The sequence below is a fragment of the Oncorhynchus masou genome, chromosome 31 (assembly GCF_036934945.1).
Source record: "Oncorhynchus masou masou isolate Uvic2021 chromosome 31, UVic_Omas_1.1, whole genome shotgun sequence".
NCBI lineage: Eukaryota > Metazoa > Chordata > Actinopteri > Salmoniformes > Salmonidae > Oncorhynchus > Oncorhynchus masou.
The window spans coordinates 92467128-92492853 of NC_088242.1; the positions used below are offsets into that span (position 1 = coordinate 92467128).

Here is a 25726-nt window from a genome sequence, read left to right on the forward strand (position 1 = left end):
GGTTATGGTCTTATGCACGCCCCACCTCATCTCCTTCTTCCTCTAGTCTTATGGTGTTCAGCCATAAATGGTTATGGGCACGCCCCATCTCATCTCCTTCTTCCTCTAGTCTTATGGTGTTCAGCCATTAATGGTTATGGGCACGCCCCATCTCATCTCCTTCTTCCTCTAGTCTTATGGTGTTCAGCCATAAATGGTTATGGGCACGCCCCACCTCATCTCCTTCTTCCTCTAGTCTTATGGTGTTCAGCCATTAATGGTTATGGGCACGCCCCATCTCATCTCCTTCTTCCTCTAGTCTTATGGTGTTCAGCCATTAATGGTTATGGGCACGCCCCATCTCATCTCCTTCTTCCTCTAGTCTTATGGTGTTCAGCCATTAATGGTTATGGGCACGCCCCATCTCATCTCCTTCTTCCTCTAGTCTTATGGTGTTCAGCCATTAATGGTTATGGGCACGCCCCACCTCATCTCCTTCTTCCTCTAGTCTTATGGTGTTCAGCCATTAATGGTTATGGGCACGCCCCATCTCATCTCCTTCTTCCTCTAGTCTTATGGTGTTCAACCATTAATGGTTATGGGCACGCCCCATCTCATCTCCTTCTTCCTCTAGTCTTATGGTGTTCAGCCATTAATGGTTATGGGCACGCCCCATCTCATCTCCTTCTTCCTCTAGTCTTATGGTGTTCAGCCATTAATGGTTATGGGCACGCCCCATCTCATCTCCTTCTTCCTCTAGTCTTATGGTGTTCAGCCATTAATGGTTATGGGCACGCCCCACCTCATCTCCTTCTTCCTCTAGTCTTATGGTGTTCAGCCATTAATGGTTATGGGCACGCCCCATCTCATCTCCTTCTTCCTCTAGTCTTATGGTGTTCAACCATTAATGGTTATGGGCACGCCCCATCTCATCTCCTTCTTCCTCTAGTCTTATGGTGTTCAGCCATAAATGGTTATGGGCACGCCCCATCTCATCTCCTTCTTCCTCTAGTCTTATGGTGTTCAGCCATAAATGGTTATGGGCACGCCCCACCTCAGGCTTTCATACAGTTGACCCTGTGTCACAGCACAGCCCACTGATGGGAGGCTACTCAGCCAACTGATGGCTTGCCATCTCCCACAATACAACAGTGCAAATGGGCCACAGTTTTATTAACCAGGAGCCCATTTGTCTCTGGAGGCCAGTGCGGTGCACAGTAAAAGGCAGGACGCCAAGACCTCACATAAAGGCTTTCCATTATGTCTGAGAGACAGGGGGTTCAACTGGAGACGTATTGGGAGGTCTGGCTGTGAGGGAGGGATGATGGCATTTTGTTGGCAGCAGCAGGTGTTGTTGCGTAGTGCAGTTTTGTGTGCTTGAAAGTTTTGTCCCTATAGTGTGTTGTTGGGGTGAGGAGGAGGTCACAGTTGATGTCTGCCAGTTTATCTGTCTGTCAGGGGAATGGCTCTTGTAGTTTTGCCAGATAGATAACCTATACATACAATATGAGTGTACTATTCTGCAGCAGTGTTTTAACATAGACACTATCTTGTTTTTTAATCCAAAGTTCCCGGAGCTCCTCCTAGGCGGGTCGAGGTGGAGGTGCTCAACTCCACGGCGCTCAAGGTCATGTGGCGCTCCCTGTTGCCGGGGCGACAGCACGGCCAGATCCGTGGTTACCAGGTGCACTATGTGCGTGTGGAGAACGGGGAGTCGCGCGGCCTGCCCCTCATCAAGGACGTCATGCTTGCCGATGCCCAGGTATACCTCGCCCCCATTGGTCCACCAATCAAGCAATTCATTTGACCAAGCTGGCCTATGGAGTGCCACTATCTAATGACAAAATGGCACCGATAGATAGGGCAGTCGTGCTTCCTGCACCTAGGCAACTTTGCAATATTTTGTTTAACAAGCATTTCGCTACACCTGCAATAACATCTGCTTAACACGTGTATGTGACCAATAAAATGTGATTTGACTTGATGAGAGCCCATGTGAAGATTAGCTCAAAGCTTATAAATAAAATATGTTTTATAGTGTAATATGAAAGTAATAGAGCGTTCTGTGGTAAATGCTACACATTACTTTTACAATATGTGCTAAAATGAGTACAATATGGCTGCTCTTTCCTCAGGTTTCTCTTTAGTCTCCTTGGTTTTTAATTTCATATTTCAGCAATGTTACTCTCCTCTGCCCACAAAAAAAATGATCGCACCTTCTTTATTTCACTTCCCCTCCTCTTATCAGTGCTGTATGACCCCCCCCCCCCCCCCTTAATCTCAGTTATCCAGATGTCAAATTCTGTCACGAAAGGTTGTCATTTCCTGTTGTACTTCTGGGGGGATTGCCGTTAACAATTTTCATTACCTTTGTGCAAAGAAAGGAAGCAACGTCTCCTCCCTCGCAAACGGAAACTCTCGGCCAAACCCCTACCTTCCGCTAATTTATCATGGCCAAAAAAGCTCATTTTCGTTTTCATGTATTTTTACGATACAACCTATTTTGACTCTGTGGCTGTGGAATCTAGTGGAAACCGTTCATCATCCGCACACAGGCCTGAAAATCACCACACCAGTTTAAGCACCGCATTTGCCCAATCTTGATCTGTCCAAATAATCAAAAACGAAGACTCAAAACCAGGAACTACTGCTGCTCGTAATCACATAATTCTGCGTCGGCCTTGACAGATTCACGCCGTTTCATCTGTCCACGAGAATCTGTCCATGAGAGATTAGACCCCCTTTAAAGAGAACATCACTCCACGGCCCCGCGGAAATCTAATCTAACATTAATTTTAAAAAAATCCCCTTCAAAATCAATCTGTTTAAGCTAGAGATGTCTGCAGAGCGTTGTTCATCAGACCATGAGACATCTTCTCACAAAAACGTCTGTAGCGTCCGAACGGTTTGGCCTACAAACTATTATGACCCCTTTATGGAAAGATGAGCCTCTCACAAACACAATGGTGTATCTCAAGGCACACGGCTAAAGTAGGTAGAGCCTCTTTTGCCAACCTCCGTACCGACCGAACAGTGTGGGCTACACACGACTATGACCTATATCTACAGAAAGGTGAGACGCTCACAAACACATTGTTTTGCTCTAGGACTTCCACACGTCTCACCAGTTGAAAACATTTATGGAAGTGTATATCTGGAGATTCTGTAGTTTATTGCCTAAAATAAGGGGATAAATACATCAATATATATATATATATATATATATATCACTACCGTTCAAAAGTTTGGGGCCACTTAGAAATGTCCTTGTTTTTGAAAGAAAAGCAAATTTTTGGCCCGTTAAAACAACATAAAAATGTATCAGAAATATAGTGTAGACATGGTTAATGTTGTAAATGACTATTGTAGCTGTTTAGAAGGCCAGCATCCTGGATTCACCTCTTCACTGTTGACGTTGAGACTGGTGTTTTGCGGGTGTTTTACTATTTAATGAAGCTGCCAGTTGAGGACTTGTGAGGTCGTCTTTCTAGGCACTAGTACTAATGTACTTGTCCTCTTGCTCAGTTGTGCACCGGGGCCTCCCTTTCCTCTTTCTATTCTGGTTAGAGCCAGTTTACGCTGTTCTGTGAAGGGAGCAGTACACAGCGTTGTACAAGATCTTCAATTTCTTGGTAATTTCTCGCATGGAATAGCTTTCATTTGTCAGAACAAGAATAGACTGACAAGTTTCAGAAGAAAGTTATTTGTTTCTGGCCATTTTGAGCCTGTAATCGAACCCACAAATGCTGATACTCCAGATACTCAACTAGTCTAAAGAGGCCAGTTTTATTGCTTTTTTAATCAGGACAAAATTCAAAATCAAACAGGGCTTAGACTCTAGAGGGTTAAAGAGAACATCAGTATTTTTGTCAGGGCTGTGTAGACCCCCCTTAAAGAGAACATCAGTATTTTTGTCAGGGCTGTGTTTCAGACCCCCTTAAAGAGAACATCAGTATTTTTGTCAGGGCTGTGTAGACCCCCCTTAAAGAGAACATCAGTATTTTTGTCAGGGCATGAAAGGATTTCAGAGGAAATGGTCCTCCCTGAAAGCTAGAATTATGATGTAAGCCAGCACAATGGTAGGTTTTCACAAAGCTTCTGTCAACAAAACAGTGGAGAAATGCAGAGAAAGTTGTTTCAATGGGCTGTGTTATTCTACTGTAAAGTACACCGCTAGGACAACCAAAACAAAATTAGAAACACACGAAATATTTATCCCCTGAACGGAAGTCTATAGACGTATCTATTCCACAATGTTTCAAAGGAACATTCATGATGTCTGTGTTTCAAAGTGAACATCTCTGATGTGCTGTGTGTGTGTGTGTAGTCTCTCCTTTCACAGGTCTCTGATGTGCTGTGTGTGTGTGTGGTCTCTGATGTGCTGTGTGTAGTCTCTCCTTTCACAGGTCTCTGATGTGCTGTGTGTGTGTGTAGTCTCTCCTTTCACAGGTCTCTGATGTGCTGTGTGTGTGTGTGGTCTCTTCTTTCACAGGTCTCTGATGTGCTGTGTGTGTGTGTAGTCTCTTCTTTCACAGGTCTCTGATGTGCTGTGTGTGTAGTCTCTCCTTTCACAGGTCTCTGATGTGCTGTGTGTGTGTGTGGTCTCTTCTTTCACAGGTCTCTGATGTGCTGTGTGTGTGTGTGGTCTCTTCTTTCACAGGTCTCTGATGTGCTGTGTGTGTGGTCTCTCCTTTCACAGGTCTCTGATGTGCTTTGTGTGTGTGGTCATTTCTTTCACAGGTATCTGATGTGCTGTGTGTGTAGTCTCTTCTTTCACAGGTCTCTGATGTGCTGTGTGTGTGTGTGGTCTCTCCTTTCACAGGTCTCTGATGTGCTGTGTGTGTAGTCTCTTCTTTCACAGGTCTCTGATGTGCTGTGTGTGTGTGTGGTCTCTTCTTTCACAGGTCTCTGATGTGCTGTGTGTGTAGTCTCTCCTTTCACAGGTCTCTGATGTGCTGTGTGTGTAGTCTCTTCTTTCACAGGTCTCTGATGTGCTGTGTGTGCTGTGTGTGTGGTCTCTTCTTTCAGGTCTCTCCTTTCACAGGTCTCTGATGTGCTGTGTGTGTAGTCTCTTCTTTCACAGGTCTCTGATGTGCTGTGTGTGTAGTCTCTCCTTTCACAGGTCTCTGATGTGCTGTGTGTGTGGTCTCTTCTTTCACAGGTCTCTGATGTGCTGTGTGTGTGTGTGGTCTCTTCTTTCACAGGTCTCTGATGTGCTGTGTGTGTGGTCTCTTCATTCACAGGTCTCTGATGTGCTGTGTGTGTGGTCTCTTCTTTCACAGGTCTCTGATGTGCTTTGTGTGTGTGGTCTCTTCTTTCACAGGTCTCTCTTTTAAAAGAGATTGCATATCAATGAGAATAAGCTGTATAAATAAAGGTTTTTTAAAAAATGAACGCATTATGACAGGCTGCTGACAAATATGAACGCTTCAGCCAATGATTAGATATTTTAGTAGTCCAGGTAATGCACTCGGGAGACACGAAGGTCGAGAGCTGTGCTTCCTCCAAAATACAACCTCGCCAAGCTGCACTGCTTCTTGACACAATGCTCATCTTAACCCAAAAGCCAGCCACACCAATGTGTAAGAGTAAACACCTACACCTGGCGACCGTGTCAACATGCACTGCACCCGGCCCGCCACAGGAGTTGCTAGAGCGAGATGGGACAAGGACATCCCGAGCCGGCCAAACCTTTCCCTAACCTGGACGACGCTGGGCCAATTGTGCGCCACCTCTTGGGTCTCCCGTATCTGTAGTGACGCAGCGATGCCTTAGACTGCTGTGCCACTCAAGAGGCCCCCAAGTAATGCACTGTTATAAAAATAGATACAGTAACCTCCTAAAAAATATATAAACAGACAGCCCCCATAGACTTCAGTTCACACCTCTTCCCCTTGCCTCAGTTGCACTCCCTAGCACAGACTAGCTTTCCTCTTGCCCTCTCTGGCCTGGAACGTACACAACACCCTGCTTCTGTGCTCTCACCCTCTTCTCAACACACTGCCCCTCTCGCACCTCCCTTCTCTTGAGTTTCTCTTCCTTTCTTTCTCTCTCTCTCTCTCTCTCTCTCTCTCTCTCTCTCTCTCTTTTAACAAATCTTTCTCTTTCTCTCCTGCATTCTCCTCTATATGGGGGGGGTAGTGGGAAACAGACGATACAGCCGAATATGTGAGTATATATATGGAGTCACTAGAGTGCTATGGTACAGTTGGGGGGGGGGGGGTAAAAAGCACTATGTATTGCATCACCCTAGCTCTTTTCACATATATAAGAAAGACAGGGTTTACATCAGCCTATTCAGTAGAGCGTTGATATTATGGTGCTTTATCAGTAATGCCCTAGCACTGTATGTTATGAACAGGCTCTCAAGTTAGCCCTACCCATCTCCAGTATTGATGTCCTAGTGCAGGGGTGTCAAACATATGGCCTGCGAGGGGTCTGAGTAAAAACAAATGATTGTCCCCTGTGATGAAATCGGAGCGGGGACTATGGATCTGTCTCCGTCCGTTCGTACGGTAGTTAGTCACAGACACCTCTGGCCCGATTTTTACGAAACTTGGGTGAATGATACATGTTGCTATAGAGATCCAGCATTTAGAAAATGACACTGATTGGCCCAATGGGAAGCTATAGTAATCAATTGAAATTCCAAATTTTGAGCATATCTGTCCCGTTTGAGCTTGAATTGTTGTTACATTTATAGTCTTTTCACTCTGCCAGCTAACTAACATCGAAGCGAAAGTCAGACAGTCAGGGAGCATTGAAAATCCCAAAGGCCATGTATAAAAAACAATTTCTTTGCTAATTTTGACGGCGAGGAAATATAATACATTTTAAGTGCGGCCCTCCAGATCTCAGTGAAGACCGACTGTGGCCCTCCAGATCTCAGTGAAGACCGACTGTGGCCCTCCAGATCTTAGTGAAGACCGACTGTGGCCCTCCAGATCTCAGTGAAGACCGACTGTGGCCCTCCAGATCTCAGTGAAGACCGACTGTGGCCCTCCAGATCTCAGTGAAGACCGACTGTGGCCCTCCAGATCTCAGTGAAGACCGACTGTGGCCCTCCAGATCTCAGTGAAGACCGACTGTGGCCCTCCAGATCTCAGTGAAGACCGACTGTGGCCCTCCAGATCTTAGTGAAGACCGAATGTGGCCCTCCAGATCTCAGTGAAGACTGAATGTGGCCCTCCAGATCTCAGTGAAGACCGAATGTGGCCCTCCAGATCTCAGTGAAGACCGACTGTGGCCCTCCAGATCTCAGTGAAGACCGACTGTGGCCCTCCAGATCTCAGTGAAGACCGACTGTGGCCCTCCAGATCTTAGTGAAGACGGAATGTGGCCCTCCAGATCTCAGTGAAGACCAACTGTGGCCCTCCAGATCTCAGTGAAGACCGAATGTGGCCCTCCAGATCTCAGTGAAGACCAAATGTGGCCCTCCAGATCTCAGTGAAGACCGAATGTGGCCTTCCAGATCTCAGTGAAGACCGACTGTGGCCCTCCAGATCTCTGTGAAGACCGAATGTGGCCCTCCAGATCTCAGTGAAGACCGACTGTGGCCCTCCAGATCTCAGTGAAGACCGACTGTGGCCCTCCAGATCTTAGTGAAGACCGAATGTGGCCCTCCAGATCTCAGTGAAGACCAACTGTGGCCCTCCAGATCTCAGTGAAGACCAACTGTGGCCCTCCAGATCTCAGTGAAGACCAAATGTGGCCCTCCAGATCTCAGTGAAGACCGAATGTGGCCCTCCAGATCTCAGTGAAGACCGAATGTGGCCTTCCAGATCTCAGTGAAGACCGACTGTGGCCCTCCAGATCTCTGTGAAGACCGAATGTGGCCCTCCAGATCTCAGTGAAGACCGAATGTGGCCCTCCAGATCTCAGTGAAGACCGAATGTGGCCCTCCAGATCTCAGTGAAGACCGACTGTGGCCCTCCAAATCTCAGTGAAGACCGACTGTGGCCCTCCAGATCTCAGTGAAGACTGAATGTGGCCCTCCAGATCTCAGTGAAGACCGAATGTGGCCCTCCAGATCTCAGTGAAGACTGACTGTGGCCCTCCAGATCTCAGTGAAGATTGAATGTGGCCCTCCAGATCTTCGTGAAGATTTAATGTGGCCCTCCAGATCTCAGTGAAGATTGAATGTGGCCCTCCAGATCTCAGTGAAGATTGAATGTGGCCCTCCAGATCTCCGTGAAGATTAAATGTGGCCCTCCAGATCTCAGTGAAGATTAAATGTGGCCCTCCAGATCTCAGTGAAGATTGAATGTGGCCAACGGAGCAATATGAGTTTGACACCCCTGTCCTAGATAGAGTAAAGGCTAATTAGCTGTGCGGCTGATGAGAAGGTGGCTGATGCAATATCTGTGACTGGACTGCTTAATCATGCTACTTTGTGCTACTTTGTGTCATGTTATAGTATAGTGTTGTCATGGTGTTATCTCGTGTTGTGATGGTGTTGTGTCGTGTTGTCATGGTGTTGTGTCATGTTGTCATGGTGTTGTGTTGTGTTGTCATGGTATTATCTTGTGTTGTGATGGTGTTGTGTCATGGTGTTGTGTCATGTTGTCATGGTGTTATCTCGTGTTGTGATGGTGTTGTCATGGTGTCGTGTTGTGATGGTGTTGTGTCGTGTTGTCATGGTGTTGTGTCATGTTGTCATGGTGTTGTGTTGTCATGGTGTTGTGTTGTCATGGTGTCGTGTTGTGATGGTGTTATCTCGTGTTGTGATGGTGTGTGTTATGATGGTGTTGTGATGGTGTGTGTTGTCATGGTGTCGTGTTGTGATGGTGTTGTGTCGTGTTGTCATGGTGTTGTGTCATGTTGTCATGGTGTTGTGTTGTCATGGTGTTATCTCGTGTTGTGATGGTGTTGTGATGGTGTGTGTTATGATGGTGTTGTGATGGTGTGTGTTGTCATGGTGTCGTGTTGTCATGGTGTTGTGTTGTCATGGTGTTGTGTCATGTTGTCATGGTGTTGTGTTGTCATGGTGTTGTGTTGTCATGGTGTTATCTCGTGTTGTGATGGTGTTGTGATGGTGTGTGTTATGATGGTGTTGTGATGGTGTGTGTTGTCATGGTGTCGTGTTGTCATGGTGTGTGTTGTTTTCTTTTTATTCTTTGGTGGTGCCCTGCCTAGATTGAGTGTGAAATGCCACCCCCTTTTATTTAATTCACGGTGTTATTGCACTTGCATGGTATATATGATATGGATGCCGCCATCTTCGCTGTGAAAACAGAAGATACTGTATGTCCCCCCCTATTCCTCTGCTGACCTCTCCATCTCTCAGCCAACCAGTCTGAAAACCTCCTGCATTCATTTAGCTAGCCAGGCACCTCTACTGAAAGATTTATCAGCATTGATCAAAGCCTCCTCTCTCAAGAGAACCAGACAAAATAACTTCTGACCTGAAAACTGCACTGACCAGTCAGCCAGCCAGAATGCATGCATACATTGATTATTCATTTAAGTTGTTTTGTGAGTGTAGCTTGGCTAATGCCTCAGACAATGTAGGTTAAACATTTTATCCAGAGGTAAAAAGCAGCAGGACACAATAAATGGTCAAATAAGGTGGTTGGCTGCGGAGGTGATGATGGTCACATGTTTTGACCGGTGTTCTGATACATTTTGTCTACTTCCTGTTTCCTACAGGAAATGGTCATCGGAGGGCTACAGTCGGACACCATCTACTCCATCACAGTAGCTGCGTACACCACGAAGGGAGATGGAGCACGCAGCAAACCCAAACTGGTGGTAACCAAAGGAGCAGGTCAGTCTTTCATTTTATTGTAGCTCATTACCATGCATTAGTACCACATTATACTGCATTACAACTGCAGGCCTTAAGTAAATTGTTACCTTGCCTATATTGGAAAGAATTCTACCAATCCAATATTTATCGATGAAACGGTTGTGGGTTTATTAAAATTAAAATGATTAAAACTTCCCCTCCCGCTCTCTTTTGAAAGACAGAAACCATCCTATTTCGATTTGACCTGTTTGTTGTTGTGTTGACGCTGGAGAGGAAGTTTGGATGTTTGGAATTGGATACTGAAGATAATCTATAAATGTTCAGCAAACTATCCACAGACGGAATGGCGGATGACAGGAAATAGTAGTAAACATAGTTTTTGGCAGATTTGGTTCTTCGTACATCAGCTATATAGCTGATATCTCAAAGTGCTGTACAGAAACCCAGCCTAAAACCCCAAACAGCAAGCAATGCAGGTGTAGAAGCACGGTGGCTTGGAAAAACTCCCTAGAAAGGCCAAAACCTAGGAAGAAACCAAGAGAGGAACCAGGCTATGAGGGGTGGCCAGTTCTCTTCTGGCTGTGCCGGGTGGAGATTATAACAGAACATGGCCAAGATGTTCAAATGTTCATAAATGACCAGCATGGTCAAATAATAATAATCACAGTAGTTGTCGAGAGTGCCGCAAGTCAGCACCTCAGGAGTAAATGTCAGTTGGCTTTTCATAGCCGATCATGAAGAGTATCTCTACCACTCCTGCTGTTTCTAGAGAGTTGAAAACAGCAGTTCTGGGACAGGTAGCACGTCCGGTGAACAGGTCAGGGTTCCATAGCTGCAGGCAGAACAGTTGAAACTGGAGCAGCAGCACGACCAGGTGGACTGGGTACAGCAAGGAGTCATCAGGCCAGGTAGTCCTGAGGCATGATCCTAGGGCTCAGGTCCTCCAAGAGAAAGAGAAAATTAGAGAGAGCATACTTAAGTTCACACAGGACACCGGATAAGACAGGAGAAGTACTCCAGATATAACAAACTGACCCTAGCCCCCCAACACATAAACTACTGCAGCATAAATACTGGAGGCTGAGACAGGAGGGGTCAGGAGACACTGTGGCCCTATCCGATGATACCCCCGGACAGGGCCAAACAGGTTATTCTGTTGCCATCCAGGCCCGAGGCTCGTGGATTACTGCTAGAGGCCTTATTCAGACATCAGAAACGTTCTTTCTCTCTTTATAATGCTACACTCAGACTTCAGAGTCTCTCTTTCTTTCTTTCTTTCTTTCTTTATAATGCTACACTTAGACTTCAGAGTCTCTCTGTCTCCCTCTTTTCCTCTCTCTTAAACACCAGTATTCAAGCCAACGTTAACCAGGTCACTTGAGCCTCATAAGAATCCGAAAGCTTAGCTACCGTGAACACGGCCTATACCTGCAAGACTAGAGAGCCGTGAAAGCATTTACAGGGCCGCCAGGGCTAAGATGTGAGGCTCCTTTGTGAATGTATCCACGCTAGTCTGCTTCAGGGCCTTCAAACATCCAATAAAAACAAACTAGAAAGCAGACTCACACACACACACCTCTTTTGACAGGTCGTGATCTTGACAGGTGTGCCTATCACTGGTATCAGACAGTATGACGGACGGCAAAGGGCCCTGGTACTGTCACTTCTCTCCTCCATCCCTTGTCGGCCTGCGCTGACTTATACGCCAGTCTCTCTCACACCATCCATCCTTAAATCCAATCCCCCTTTCGCTTTTCATTACTGAAATGCGGAAAAGAGACCAAAATAAATAAATGAGCGTGAGGCAGACAAAAAGGGACGAAGAGAAGCCTCAGCCCCTTCGGAGGTAAAAAGTACTTCCAACTCCCCTTTCATGTGACAGTGGAGCTACCAGATTCCAGTTCTGCCATGGGGCTCAGTCAAATCGTGGCCCAGACGGTTGCCATGGTTCTCCCAGGCCCATTTCAGGGAGACATTGTGCTTTCAGACAAGTTAAGCCCTTGCCTTGTGCTATTGATAAGGCAGAGGCACAGACAGAAAGGAGGGCCCTTTCGAGAGTTTACACACACACACACACACACACACACACACACACACACACACACACACACACACACACACACACACACACACACACACACACAGACTGTATTTTTTATCTTTCAGAAAGGCAACCAGACTCACTCTTAAGACAGCAAAATAAAGAAATTCCAAGTTGTTGGAAGTATGGCTTTGTCAAACTCTTAAGTCTTTGTTCAATAGATAATGCCTCAACCTAAAACATTGTGAAAATCGAGGATAGAATAATTTCATCAAACTCAAAGTGCAGCTGGCTACTTTTGCTGTAGGTGTTGGAGTCTAGGTTTGACGCAGTCTTCAGTCTTCGTGCATTATTTAGCTTCCATTGTGTTTCAATGTGTTCCTTTTTTACTAAGTAATAACAGTTTGTTTCCTAGAACTTGGTGTTGTGTGACTTCGCCGTGCATATTCAAATCGCTTTCAGGGCTCTTAAATATTTAAGAACCTTCATGGTCGAACGTGAGGTTAATTACTTTAAAAGAAAGGACCAGACATTTACATCCAATTGGTTTGAAATTAATGGTGAAGTGTGATATGTGATTGATTTTTAAATCAATTCAAAAAAGCAAGCTCTTACCTACAACCGATTTAAGAATATTCCAATCCCTAACTATTAAGAACATCTATTCCTAACACTGACATTAAGACTGTAATCCATACTACACTGTCAACCATACAGAAGGACAGTCCATTAACTACATTAACATTTACATTTAAGTCATTTAGCAACGCTCTTATCCAGAGCGACTTACAAAGTGGTGAATTCACCTTCTGACATCCAGTGGAACAGCCACTTTACAATAGTGCATCTAAATCATTTAAGGGGGGGGGTGAGAAGGATTACTTTATCCTATCCTAGGTGTTCCTTGAAGAGGTGGGGTTTCAGGTGTCTCCGGAAGGTGGTGATTGACTCCGCTGTCCTGGCGTCGTGAGGGAGTTTGTTCCACCATTGGGGGGCCAGAGCAGCGAACAGTTTTGACTGGGCTGAGCGGGAACTGTACTTCCTCAGTGGTAGGGAGGCGAGCAGGCCAGAGGTGGATGAACGCAGTGCCCTTGTTTGGGTGTAGGGCCTGATCAGAGCCTGGAGGTACTGCGGTGCCGTTCCCCTCACAGCTCCGTAGGCAAGCACCATGGTCTTGTAGCGGATGCGAGCTTCAACTGGAAGCCAGTGGAGAGAGCGGAGGAGCAGGGTGACGGGAGAGAACTTGGGAAGGTTGAACACCAGACGGGCTGCGGCGTTCTGGATGAGTTGTAGGGGTTTAATGGCACAGGCAGGGAGCCCAGCCAACAGCGAGTTGCAGTAATCCAGACGGGAGATGACAAGTGCCTGGATTAGGACCTGCGCCGCTTCCTGTGTGAGGCAGGGTCGTACTCTGCGGATGTTGTAGAGCATGAACCTACAGGAACGGGCCACCGCCTTGATGTTAGTTGAGAACGACAGGGTGTTGTCCAGGATCACGCCAAGGTTCTTAGCGCTCTGGGAGGAGGACACAATGGAGTTGTCAACCGTGATGGCGAGATCATGGAACGGGCAGTCCTTCCCCGGGAGGAAGAGCTCGGTCTTGCCGAGGTTCAGCTTGAGGTGGTGATCCGTCATCCACACTGATATGTCTGCCAGACATGCAGAGATGCGATTCGCCACCTGGTCATCAGAAGGGGGAAAGGAGAAGATTAATTGTGTGTCGTCTGCATAGCAATGATAGGAGAGACCATGTGAGGTTATGACAGAACCAAGTGACTTGGTGTATAGCGAGAATAGGAGAGGGCCTAGAACAGAGCCCTGGGGACACCAGTGGTGAGAGCGCGTGGCGAGGAGACAGATTCTCGCCACGCCACCTGGTAGGAGCGACCTGTCAGGTAGGACGCAATCCAAGCGTGGGCCGCGCCGGAGATGCCCAACTCGGAGAGGGTGGAGAGGAGGATCTGATGGTTCACAGTATCGAAGGCAGCCGATAGGTCTAGAAGGATGAGAGCAGAGGAGAGAGAGTTAGCTTTAGCAGTGCGGAGCGCCTCCGTGATACAGAGAAGAGCAGTCTCAGTTGAATGACTAGTCTTGAAACCTGACTGATTTGGATCAAGAAGGTCATTCTGAGAGAGATAGCGGGAGAGCTGGCCAAGGACGGCACGTTCAAGAGTTTTGGAGAGAAAAGAAAGAAGGGATACTGGTCTGTAGTTGTTGACATCGGAGGGATCGAGTGTAGGTTTTTTCAGAAGGGGTGCAACTCTCGCTCTCTTGAAGACGGAAGGGACGTTGATGAGCGAGGTGAGGTAAGGGAGAAGGTCTCCGGAAATGGTCTGGAGAAGAGAGGAGGGGATAGGGTCAAGCGGGCAGGTTGTTGGGCGGCCGGCCGTCACAAGAAGCGAGATTTCATCTGGAGAGAGAGGGGAGAAAGAGGTCAGAGCACAGGGTAGGGCAGTGTGAGCAGAACCAGCGGTGTCGTTTGACTTAGCAAACGATGATCGGATGTCGTCGACCTTCTTTTCAAAATGGTTGACGAAGTCATCTGCAGAGAGGGAGGAGGGGGGAGGGAGGAGGATTCAGGAGGGAGGAGAAGGTGGCAAAGAGCTTCCTAGGATTAGAGGCAGATGCTTGGAATTTAGAGTGGAAGAAAGTGGCTTTACAGCAGAGACAGAGGAGGAAAATGTAGAGAGGAGGGAGTGAAAGGATGCCAGGTCCGCAGGGAGGCGAGTTTTCCTCCATTTCCGCTCGGCTGCCCGGAGCACTGTTCTGTGAGCTCGCAATGAGTCGTCGAGCCACGGAGCGGGAGGGGAGGACCGAGCCGGCCTGGAGGATAGGGGACATAGAGAGTCAAAGGATGCAGAAAGGGAAGAGAGGAGGGTTGAGGAGGCAGAATCAGGAGATAGGTTGGAGAAGGTATGAGCAGAGGGAAGAGATGATAGGATGGAAGAGGAGAGAGTTGCGAAGGTTGGGACGGCACGATACCATCCGAGTAGGGGCAGTGTGGGAAGTGTTGGATGAAGCGAGAGGGAAAAGGATACAAGGTAGTGGTCGGAGACTTGGAGGGGAGTTGCAATGAGGTTAGTGGAAGAACAGCATCTAGTTAAGATGAGGTCGAGCGTATTGCCTGCCTTGTGAGTAGGGGGGAAGGTGAGAGGGTGAGGTCAAAAGAGGAGAGGAGTGGAAAGAAGGAGGCAGAGAGGAATGAGTCAAAGGTAGACGTGGGGAGGTTAAAGTCGCCCAGGACTGTGAGAGGTGAGCCGTCCTCAGGAAAGGAGCTTATCAAGGCATCAAGCTCATTGATGAACTCTCCGAGGGAACCTGGAGGGCGATAAATGATAAGGATGTTAAGCTTGAAAGGGCTGGTTGGAATTCAAAGGAGGCGATAGACAGATGGGTAAGGGGAGAAAGAGAGAATGACCACTTGGGAGAGATGAGGATCCCGGTTGACCAGAAGCTCTCGGGGTGTGCGAGAACACGTGGGCGGACGAGGAGAGAGCAGTAGGAGTAGCAGTGTTATCTGTGGTGATCCATGTTTCCGTCAGTGCCAAGAAGTCGAGGGACTGGAGGGAGGCATAGGCTGAGATGAACTCTGCCTTGTTGGCCGCAGATCAGCAGTTCCAGAGGCTACCGGAGACCTGGAACTCCACGTGGGTCGTGCGCGCTGGGACCACCAGATTAGGGTGGCCGCGCCACGCGGTGTGGAGCGTTTGTATGGTCTGTGCAGAGGGAGAGAACAGGGATAGATAGAAACATAGTTGACAGGCTACAGAAGAGGCTACGCCAAAGGAGATTGGAATGACAAGTGGACTACACGTCTCGAATGTTCAGAAAGTTAAGCTTACGTAGCAAGAATCTTATTGACTAAAATTATTGAAATGATACAGTACTGCTGGAGTAGGCTAGCTGGCAGTGGCTGTGTTGTTGACTTTGTAGGCTAGCTGGCAGTGGCTGCGTTGTTGACACTACACTAATCAAGTCGTTCCGTCGAGTGTAATAGTTTCTACAGTGCTGCTATTCGGGGCTAGCTGGCTAGCTAGCAGTGTTGATTACGTTAGTACGTTAAAAGAACGACAATAGCTGGCTAGCTAACCTAGAAAATTGCTCTAGACTACACAATTGTCTTAGATACAAAGACGGCTATGTAGCTAGCTAGCTACGATCAAACAAATCAAACCGTTGTACTGTAATGAAGTGAAATGAAAATGTGATACTACCTGTGGAGCGAAGCGGAATGTTGACCGGGTAGTTGAAGTTCAATTCGGTAGACATTGGCTAGCTGTTGGCTAGCTAGCTAGCAGTATCTCCTACGTTAAGGACGACAAATAGCTGGCTAGCTAACCTCGGTAAATTAAGATGATCACTCTTAGTCTACACACTCTAAACTACACAATTATCTTGGATACGAAGACAGCAAAGACAACTATGTAGCTAGCTAACACTACACTAATCGAGTCGTTCAGTTGAGTGTAATAGTTTCTACAGTGCTAGTAGACGGTGGATGTTAGCTGCTGGGCAGATAGCAGTGTAGACTACGTTAGGACGACGAAATACGATAATTACGCAATTATCTTTGATACAAAGACGGCTATGTAGCTAGCTAAGAAGAAATTGCTAAGATTAGACAAATCAAACCGTTGTACTATAATGAAATGTAATGAAAATGTAATGAAAAGGCCACCAAGGCCACCAAGGTCCACTTCCCTCCCGCTCTACTAGTCAGAAATTTTCATTAGTCCTCGTCCCTCGGTCTTTCCCCCTCCTCCTCTGCATCTTCCCACCCCTTCCCCATTCTGCCTGGGCGGTATAGAGAAGCCGAGAATACTCTGGGAATACCCCGGAATACTCTGGGAAGAAACCGTCTGGACACAACTAGCCTCCACAGACACCCTGGCTGTCTCTTCTCCTGTTTGGTTACGTAGCGCTGGTGGCTGGCGGGGCCAATAAGCTTGTAGCATATTTATGACTTTCCTTCTACTGTCCTGATTTCTTCTGTATTTTTATAAGATATAGAAATAGTCCTTAAAATAGGTGTTAAGTTAAAGCTGGTATCCTTAATGGTGAAACTACCACATCCGCTTGGGATATTACGACAACAAAGGTTACAAACAATGAACCCTGTTTTTTTTCCTCGGACATCATTGCACCCGCGATAGAGGAATATAAATATGGGTTGGCAATGGATTACGAAAGACCTTTGCTGTCAAAATAGCTGTGCATCTCTCAGCGTGGCCGAGGCGATTATTCATCGCCACAGCTAAATTAGGTGGGGAGGCATTTTCCATTATGTTTGCCCTCTTCCACTGGTCCGCTCATGCCCCCTTTGCCACCGATATCAATTGCGTGCAAAAATACAGCCAAGCATTTATGGAGTGCCTTAGACAACGCCTCGCAGGCCAGTACAGTAGAGTGAGGTGGACCCACGACCCCTGATATATCTTCCTGGAAATTGTAACCACAGGTTAATGGCTTACATGGTTGAATCTATTTAAAAATAATAAACTCTTGTTTGGCTCACAGACACACTATTATAGAAACTCGTAAGTCAGTGGAGGCTGGTGGTAGTAGCTATACGAGTACGGGCTCATTGTAATGGCTGGAATGGCATTAAAGAAAAGGTATCAAACACATGGGAACCACATTTTTCCATTCCAGTCACAATTTTTTTGTTGTACCTTTGTTTTACTAGGCAAGTCAGTTAAGAACAAATTCATATTTTCAATGATGTCCTAGGAACAGTGGGTTAACTGCCTTGTTCAGGGGCAGAATGACAGATTTGTTCCTTGTCAGCTTGGGGATTTGAACTTGCAACCTTTCAGTTACTATCCCAACACTTTAACCACTAGGCTACCCTGCTGCCCCAATAAGCCAGTCCTCCTATAGCTCATCCCAAACCAACCTCCACTTACTTGTCTAGAGGGAGAGAGAGAGAGAGAACAGTGACCGTTAAAGCTGGTCCTGATGGGAAATGTGCCTCCAGCTCCACTGGGAGTGATTGAGAGAGGCTGAGTGGATAGGAATGGAGTGACAGAGGGAGGAGGGGAGGAGGAAAGAGGGAGACAATCAAGGTGTCCACAATCCCCCACTCCTCCCTCGCTGTCCCCTCTTTGTGGCAGAAGGCTCCCGGTTCTCTGTCACCTTCAACACTGGGAACTGTCATTATCACATCCTCCCTCCTCCTCTTCCTCTCTCCATCCTTCAGTTTTCCCTTTGCACCAATCAGCTTGGTCAATTAAACCCACCGACCCTTACCTCTCCATTAACAGTAGTCCCTGGCCTATCATGTAAACACACACCTCAGTGCTATTATCTCTGATGTCCTCATTGGGGCTTTCTAAGCAGTAGATGTGAGAGGAGGGAGAGTCAAGTTTAAACAAGACAGGCTAGTTGCGGGGCTGAGCTATAGTTTGTTAGCGGGGAGTAATGAACACATTCATCTCACTGCTGTTTGGAGGCTGCTATTCCATTACTGCTCCAACTAATTAACCCCTGCCCACAACAGGCCTATTCAAAAGAGAAAGAAAGAATAAGAGTGGAGGAACAAGAGGGTACAAAGAGGAAGGGGTATAACGGGGAGAGGGGTAGTGGAGTAGTAGGGTAGTGGAGTAGTAGGGTAGTGGGGTAGTAGGGTAGTGGAGTAGTAGGGTAGTGGAGTAGTGTAGTAGTGGAGTAGTAGGGTAGTGGAGTAGTAGGGTAATGGAGTAGTGGAGTAGTAGGGTAGTGGAGTAGTGGAGTCAAGTAGTAGTGGAGTAGTAGGGTAGTGGAGTAGTGGGGTAGTAGGGTAGTGGAGTAGTAGGGTAGTGGAGTAGTGGAGTAGTGGAGTAGTAGGGTAGTGGGGTAGTAGAGTGGAGTAGTAGGGTAGTGGAGTAGTAGGGTAGTGGAGTAGGAGGGTAGTGGAGTAGTAGGGTAGTGGAGTAGTGGAGTAGTAGGGTAGTGGAGTAGTGTAGTAGTGTAGTAGTGTAGTAGTGGAGTAGTAGGGTAGTGGAGTAGTAGGGTAATGGAGTAGTGGAGTAGTGTAGTAGTGGAGTAGTGGAGTAGTGTAGTAGTGGAGTCGAGTAGTAGTGGAGTAGTAGGGTAGTGGAGTAGTAGGGTAGTGGAGTAGTGGGGTAGTAGGTTAGTGGAGTAGTAGGGTAGTGGAGTAGTAGGGTAATGGAGTCGTGTAGTAGTGGAGTAGTGTAGTAGTGGAGTCGTGTAGTAGTGGAGTAGTAGGGTAGTGGAGTAGTGGGGTAGTGGAGTAGTATAGTAGTAGGGTAGTGAAGTAGTGGGGTAGTGGAGTATTATAGTAGTGGGGTAGTGGAGTAGTATAGTAGTAGGGTAGTGGAGTAGTATAGTAGTAGGGTAGCGGAGTAGTATAGTAGTGGAGTAGTATAGTAGTGGAGTAGTATAGTGGTGGGGTAGTGGAGTAGTATAGTAGTAGATTAGTGGGGAATTATAGTAGTGGAGTAGTATAGTAGTGAAGTAGTATAGTAGTGGAGTAGTATAGTAGTGGAGTAGTATAGTGTTGGGGTAGTGGAGCATTATAGTAGTAGGGTAGTGGGGAATTATAGTAGTGGAGTAGTTTAGTAGTGGGGAAGTGGAGCAGTATAGTAGCAGGGCAGCGTGTAGTAGTGGAGTAGTGGAGTAGTGTGGTAGTGGGGTAGTATAGTAGTAGGGTAGTGGAGGAGGATAGTAGTGGAGTAGTGGGGTAGTATAGTAGTGGGGTAGTGGATGAGTATAGTAGTGGAGTAGCAGGGTAGTATAGTAGCGGGGTAGTGGAGTCGTATAGTTGTATAGTTGTGGAATAGTATAGTAGTGGAGTAGTATAGTAATAGGGTAGTAGAGTAGTATAGTAGTGGAGTAGTATAGTAGTGGAGTAGTATAGTAGTGGAGTAGTATAGTAGTGGAGTAGTGGAGTAGTGGGGTAGTGGAGTAGTATAGTAGTAGGGTAGTAGGGTAGTGGAGTAGTGGAGTTGTAGGTTAGTGGAGTAGTATAGTAGTGGAGTACAGTGGTAGTGGAGTAGAGGGGTAGTGTAGTAGTGGGGTAGTGGAGTAGTATAGTAGTAGGGTAGTAGGGTAGTGGAGTAGTGGAGTTGTAGGTTAGTGGAGTAGTATAGTAGTGGAGTACAGTGGTAGTGGAGTAGTGGAGTTGTAGGTTAGAGGAGTAGTGGAGTTGTAGGTTAGTGGAGTAGTATAGTAGTGGAGTACAGTGGTAGTGGAGTAGTGGAGTTGTAGGTTAGTGGAGTAGTGGAGTTGTAGATTAGTGGAGTAGTATAGTAGTGGAGAACAGTGGTAGTGGAGTAGTGGAGTTGTAGGTTAGTGGAGTAGTATAGTAGTGGAGTACAGTGGTAGTGGAGTAGTGGCGTTGTAGGTTAGTGGAGTAGTATAGTAGTGGAGTACAGTGGTAGTGGAGTAGAGGGGTAGTGGAGGCGTGGGGAAGTATAATAGTTTGGTATTAAAATACTGGATTCGTGGGGAAAATTTTAGAGGAGTAGTGAGGTAGAGGGGTAGTATAGTAGAAGGGTAGTGGAGTAGTGGGGTAGTATAGTAGAGAGGTAGTGGGGTAGTGGATCATTTTTGTAGTGGAGTAGGATTACTAGTGGGGTAGGTTAGTAGTGGAGGAATGGAGTAGTATAGTAGTGGGGTAGTGGATGAGTGGGATAGTATAGTAGTGGAATCATATAGTAGTATATCAGTGGAGTATTATAGTAGTGGAATAGTGGGGTAGTGTTGTAGTGGGTCAGTATAGTAGTGGGGCAGTGTATTATTGCGGTAGTGTATTATACTGTGTAATAGTATTGTAGTAAAGTAGTATTGTAGTGGAATATTATACTAGTGGAGTGGTATAGTGGTGGAGTAGTGGAGTAGTGGATTAGTAGATTAGTATAGTAGTGGGGTAGTATAGTAATGGATTGGTATGATCGTGTGGTATGTAGTGTATCACTGGGATCGTATAGTTGTTTAGTAGTGGAGTAGTATAGTAGTGGGGTAGTGGAGGGGTGGGGTAGTATAGTAGTGGAGTAGTGGCTTATTGGATTAGTATTTGAGTGGATTAGTGGGCAGTATATTAATGGGGTAGTGGAGTAGTATAGTAGTGTATTAGTGGAGTAGTATAGTAGTGAGGTGGTAAAATAGTGGAGTAGTGGGGTATTGGGGTCATAGAGTAGTGGAGTAGTATAGTAGTGGGGTAGTATACTAGTGGGGTCGTGGGGGTAATGGAGTAGTGGATAAGTGGGGTTGTATAGTTGTGGAATAGTAAAGTGGTGGAGTAGTATAGTAGAGGATAAGTGGAGTATTGGAGTAGTATAGTGGTGGAATAGTAAGTTAGCGGAGTAGAATGTGTTTAGAGTTTTGGTGTAGTGAGCTAGTATAATGGTGGATTAGTGAGTTAGTATAGTCATGGAGTAATGCTGTAGTATAGTGATGTAGTTGTATAGTGGTGGTCTAGTGGAGTAATGGAATAGTATTGCAGTGTAGTGGTGGAGTAGTATAATTGTGGAATAGTGAGGTAGTATAGTGGTGGAGTAATGGGGTATTGGAGTAGTATAGGAGTGGAGTGGTATAGTAGTGCGATAGAATAGTGGTGAGGTAGTATAGTAGTGTATTGTTGTAATAGTGGTGTTGTTTAGTAGTGGGGTAGGTGTGTGCTACGAAGTGTCTAAGCATGTCTGTACTAGAGTGCACACATATTTCTGTCTGCAGAAATTCACTCACTGTGGTGTTACTGACACTGTAGTGTTGCTGTCAATTCCCATTTGTACTCACTACTCAGTCAATGCCGAAATGAATTGAATATCAATTCATCAATAGGAGAAATAGGTCATTATGTTTCCTGACTGGACCTTTGAACCTGGAATTTAATTATCTGAATTGACTTGAGTCAAAATAAAAAGACAGAAATATATAGTAGGTCTGCTTGTTCAACATTATGCCGTTGAAGGTGTAACCCAGTCACTGAAAATATTGGTTTTAGTAGTCTCAGTTTATACTGACTCTGTCGATGCCTAACCTTTCGCCCAGGTCTGTTAAAAACAAATGTTCACCCCAGTAAAAGGCTCTCTATAGTGAAGAAAATATTTTTTTCCCGATACAAAACACACGCATACGAGCAGCCTTCATATTCTGCACAATGGGAAAGGGAGAGAGCACTGTTCATTTCCAGCACAGTATATTATTACTTATTGACATAGCTAGATGTACAAACCACAAACCGTACTCTCTCTTCAAAAACACACCTTGTTTTAACCTTTTAGAGAAAAATATAGATGAATAAAAGTTTTGTTTGTTTGCCTTCTCCACAGTGCCTGGGCCACCCTCTCTGTCGGTGGCTCAGTATTCAGAGACGTCGGCGGTGGTGTGCTGGGACGCACCCGATGTTATGATCCCTGGCATGGGGCTGCAGGGTTACCGGCTTCAGTTTGGCCGCAAAGACGTGTCCCCCCTGGCTAGTCTGGAGTTCACCCCCCAGGAGAGGCAGTACACGGTGGCTGGTGTCCACCGCGGTGCCACCTACCTCTTCAAAGTCCAGGCCAAGAGTCGGGGGGGCTTCGGTGAGGAGGCGACAGCCGAACTGCAGGTGCCCGAACACACACCCCAGGGGTACCCCCAAATCAGAGAAACCTCCAACGTGACCTGCTGCTCGGTGGAATTGTCATGGTCGCCCCCGGTGCTGGCAGAGCGCAACGGGGACATCACAGAGTACACGCTAGCATACCAGGAGACGGGCTTGGGGGGCGCGCCCCGGGAACTCAGCCTGCCCGCAAGCCAGTCCACCTACGTGCTCAACAGCCTCAAACCCAACTCGGCATACGACGTGAAAATACGCGCACACACGAGTGTAGGTCCAGGGCCCTACAGCCCGCCGATCCAGTATCGGACAGTGGCGTTTGAGACAGGTAGGGCTTGCCTGTTTCTCTTCCGACCCGGGGGGAAAAACAAACAAAAATAACAACAAGCGACAACACAAAAATGAAAACAACTCCCCCCTCCAATCACCTTCACTTCTTCTCCACGACAAAAATCCTAGAACCTAAAAATGTTTGCGGGGAACACTCACTTCACTAACCCAAAGGTAAAACCAGTCAGTAAGTTACAGTCAGTCAGTTTGAAAAGGGGAGGTGCTGCTGCGTTCAAGGTAAGTGCAAGTCGGTCAGACAGCTTGTCAGACTCCTCGCTGCCCTTTGCAGCCAGCCACACTCACACAGCTAATGCAACCTGACACTCACTCACCCCCTAGTTTGCACAACAACAAAAAAGAAGCAGGACCTCTGTGTTTAAGTCACTCAAAGACTTTGTTTTCAGTCCATTTAGGTTAGCAAGAGCAAGATTTTGGTTCTTTATTTTCTTTGTTTTTCAGTTTGTTTTGAGTCCCTCCCCCACTCTGTTCCCTCCCCTTGTCACATTATGGGATGGGCGTGCAGCATGGCGTCCCCCTGATGCACTGCTAATGACTGTGGGCATGCTGTGTTTGGGTTTGTCTTTGTGCCCGCTGGGCAGCATGTCGTGGGCAGTGCCAACCTAGGCTCAGAGCGCCAAAGAACCGGTTTCTGCCACAACCACGAGTGTCAACGACTCCTGGTTTTCACTGGGATGGGGTATTGTCTTGTAGAAAGATGTGGTGTGCAGAGATGGGTTGGCACTGCCCTGGTGGCCAGCCAGCGGGCATGTCCGTGCCCCATGGGTCCGTCTGTGTGCCATGGGTCTCCGGGGCTATGTGTCTAACCAATAGAGTTGCCCCCTTCACAGCCTATCACAGCACGGCTCACGGCCCGCTCAATACTCCAATCCAGCGGAAGGAAAACAACAAAAACAACCTACTCTTTTATTTCTAATCTCTCTCTCCCTTCTCACTTCCCCAGCTCTCCAAACTAAACACTTCCTCTCTGTTTTTGTCGTGTTCCTTTTTCTTCTTCTTTCTGTTCTCTCTCTCACAACAGATGTACCAAAGAACTTCACAGTGAAGTGGGTAACCAAGACGACGGTGTTGCTAACATGGAAGTTTGTTGAGAGGCGGTTCCCATTTCGGTGCACGGTAAGAGACAGACAGACAGACAGACAGACAGACAGACAGACAGACAGACAGACAGAAATTTAGACATTTTGACTGACAGACATTTAGAAATTCAGACTGACAGACATTTAGAAATTCAGACAGACAGCCATTCAGACAGACAGACAGACAGACACTCAGACACACACACACACAACACACACGACACACACACACACACACACACACACACACACACACACACACACACACACACACACACACACACACACACACACACACACACACACACACACACACACACACACACACACACACACACACACACACACACAGAGGTTTCCTGCTCTATGAATACATTTTTGAATAATTATGCTACTGACTGCAACTGTGATTTAATTAAAAGTTCAAAAGATGCAGTCTCTCAGAGTCCAAAAAACATGCATGCGTACGCACAGCAGTGTTCTACAATATTGGACCGTTGGCTTTTATACTTCAAATTCTCAGTGCGGCTCAAGCAAGTTCTCCAACCGTCACCCCGTTCAAATACAAGACGTGAATGCGAAGCCGCTGCTTTTTGGGAATTTTGGGCTGTGTGCCCCCCACAGATGGTGATCTCTGAGCCGTGTAGCTATGTCACAATGGGGTGCCGGACTATCGCGTCTCTGCGTCTGGGACTCTATACTATACTTTGCAGAGAATAGTCTACAGAAACACAGACATACATGCCATATTTGAACACACTATTTCCAAAGAATATCTCCTACAGACTAATTTACATTTTACATGCTTTAAGCTAGCGGTTCTACCCGGCGCTGAGACAACTACTCCACTACTATAGAGAAAAACAGAGACCTACTATACTACTCCACTACTATAGAGACAGATAGAGACCTACTATACTACTCCACTACTATAGAGACAGACAGAGACCTACTATACTACTCCACTACTATAGAAACAGACATAGACTACTATACTACTCCACTACTATAGAGACAGACAGAGACTACTCCACTACTATAGAGACAGACAGAGGCCTACTATACTACTCCACTACTATAGAGACAGATAGAGACCTACTATACCACTCCACTACTATAGAGACAGACAGAGACTACTCCACTACTATAGAGACAGACAGAGACTACTCCACTACTATAGAGACAGACAGAGACTACTATACTACTATAGAGACAGACAGAGACTACTATACTACTCCACTACTATAGAGACAGACAGAGACTACTATACTACTTCACTACTATAGAGACAGACAGAGACTACTATACTACTTCACTACTATAGAGACAGACAGAGACTACTACTATAGAGACAGACAGAGACTACTATACTACTCCACTACTATAGAGACAGACAGAGACTACTATACTACTCCACTACTATAGAGACAGACAGAGACTACTCCACTACTATAGAGACAGACAGAGACTACTATACTACTCCACTACTATAGAGACAGACAGAGACTACTATACTACTTCACTACTATAGAGACAGACAGAGACTACTATACTACTCCACTACTATAGAGACAGACAGAGACTACTATACTACTTCACTACTATAGAGACAGACAGAGACTACTCCACTACTATAGAGACAGACAGAGACTAGTATACTACTCCACTACTATAGAGACAGACAGAGACTACTCCACTACTATAGAGACAGATAGAGACTACTATACTACTATAGAGACATACATAGACTACTAAACTACTCCACTACTATAGAGACAGACAGAGACTACTATACTACTATAGAGACATACATAGACTACTATACTACTCTACTACTCTAGAGACCTACTATACTACTCTAGAGACCTACTATACTACTCTAGAGACCTACTATACTACTCTAGAGACCTACTATACTACTCTAGAGACCTACTATACTACTCTAGAGACCTACTATACTACTCCACGACTATAGGGACCTTCTATATTAT

General features: G+C 46.4%; 1 protein-coding gene across 3 annotated transcripts in view; it reads left to right on the forward strand.

Moving 5' to 3' along the window:
* Positions 1–25726, forward strand: part of LOC135524748 (receptor-type tyrosine-protein phosphatase S-like) — a 130201-nt gene that overhangs the window by 18568 nt on the left and 85907 nt on the right. For 2 of the 3 annotated variants that reach the window (XM_064952540.1, XM_064952541.1), the window contains exons 6-9: positions 1548–1741; positions 9628–9745; positions 22043–22636; positions 23678–23772. In XM_064952540.1, the coding sequence (XP_064808612.1) occupies positions 1548–1741; positions 9628–9745; positions 22043–22636; positions 23678–23772 (1001 nt within the window). Of the gene's footprint in view, positions 1–1547; positions 1742–6120; positions 6148–9627; positions 9746–22042; positions 22637–23677; positions 23773–25726 lie in introns of all 3 variants that reach the window. The other variant, XM_064952543.1, reaches the window with a different exon arrangement.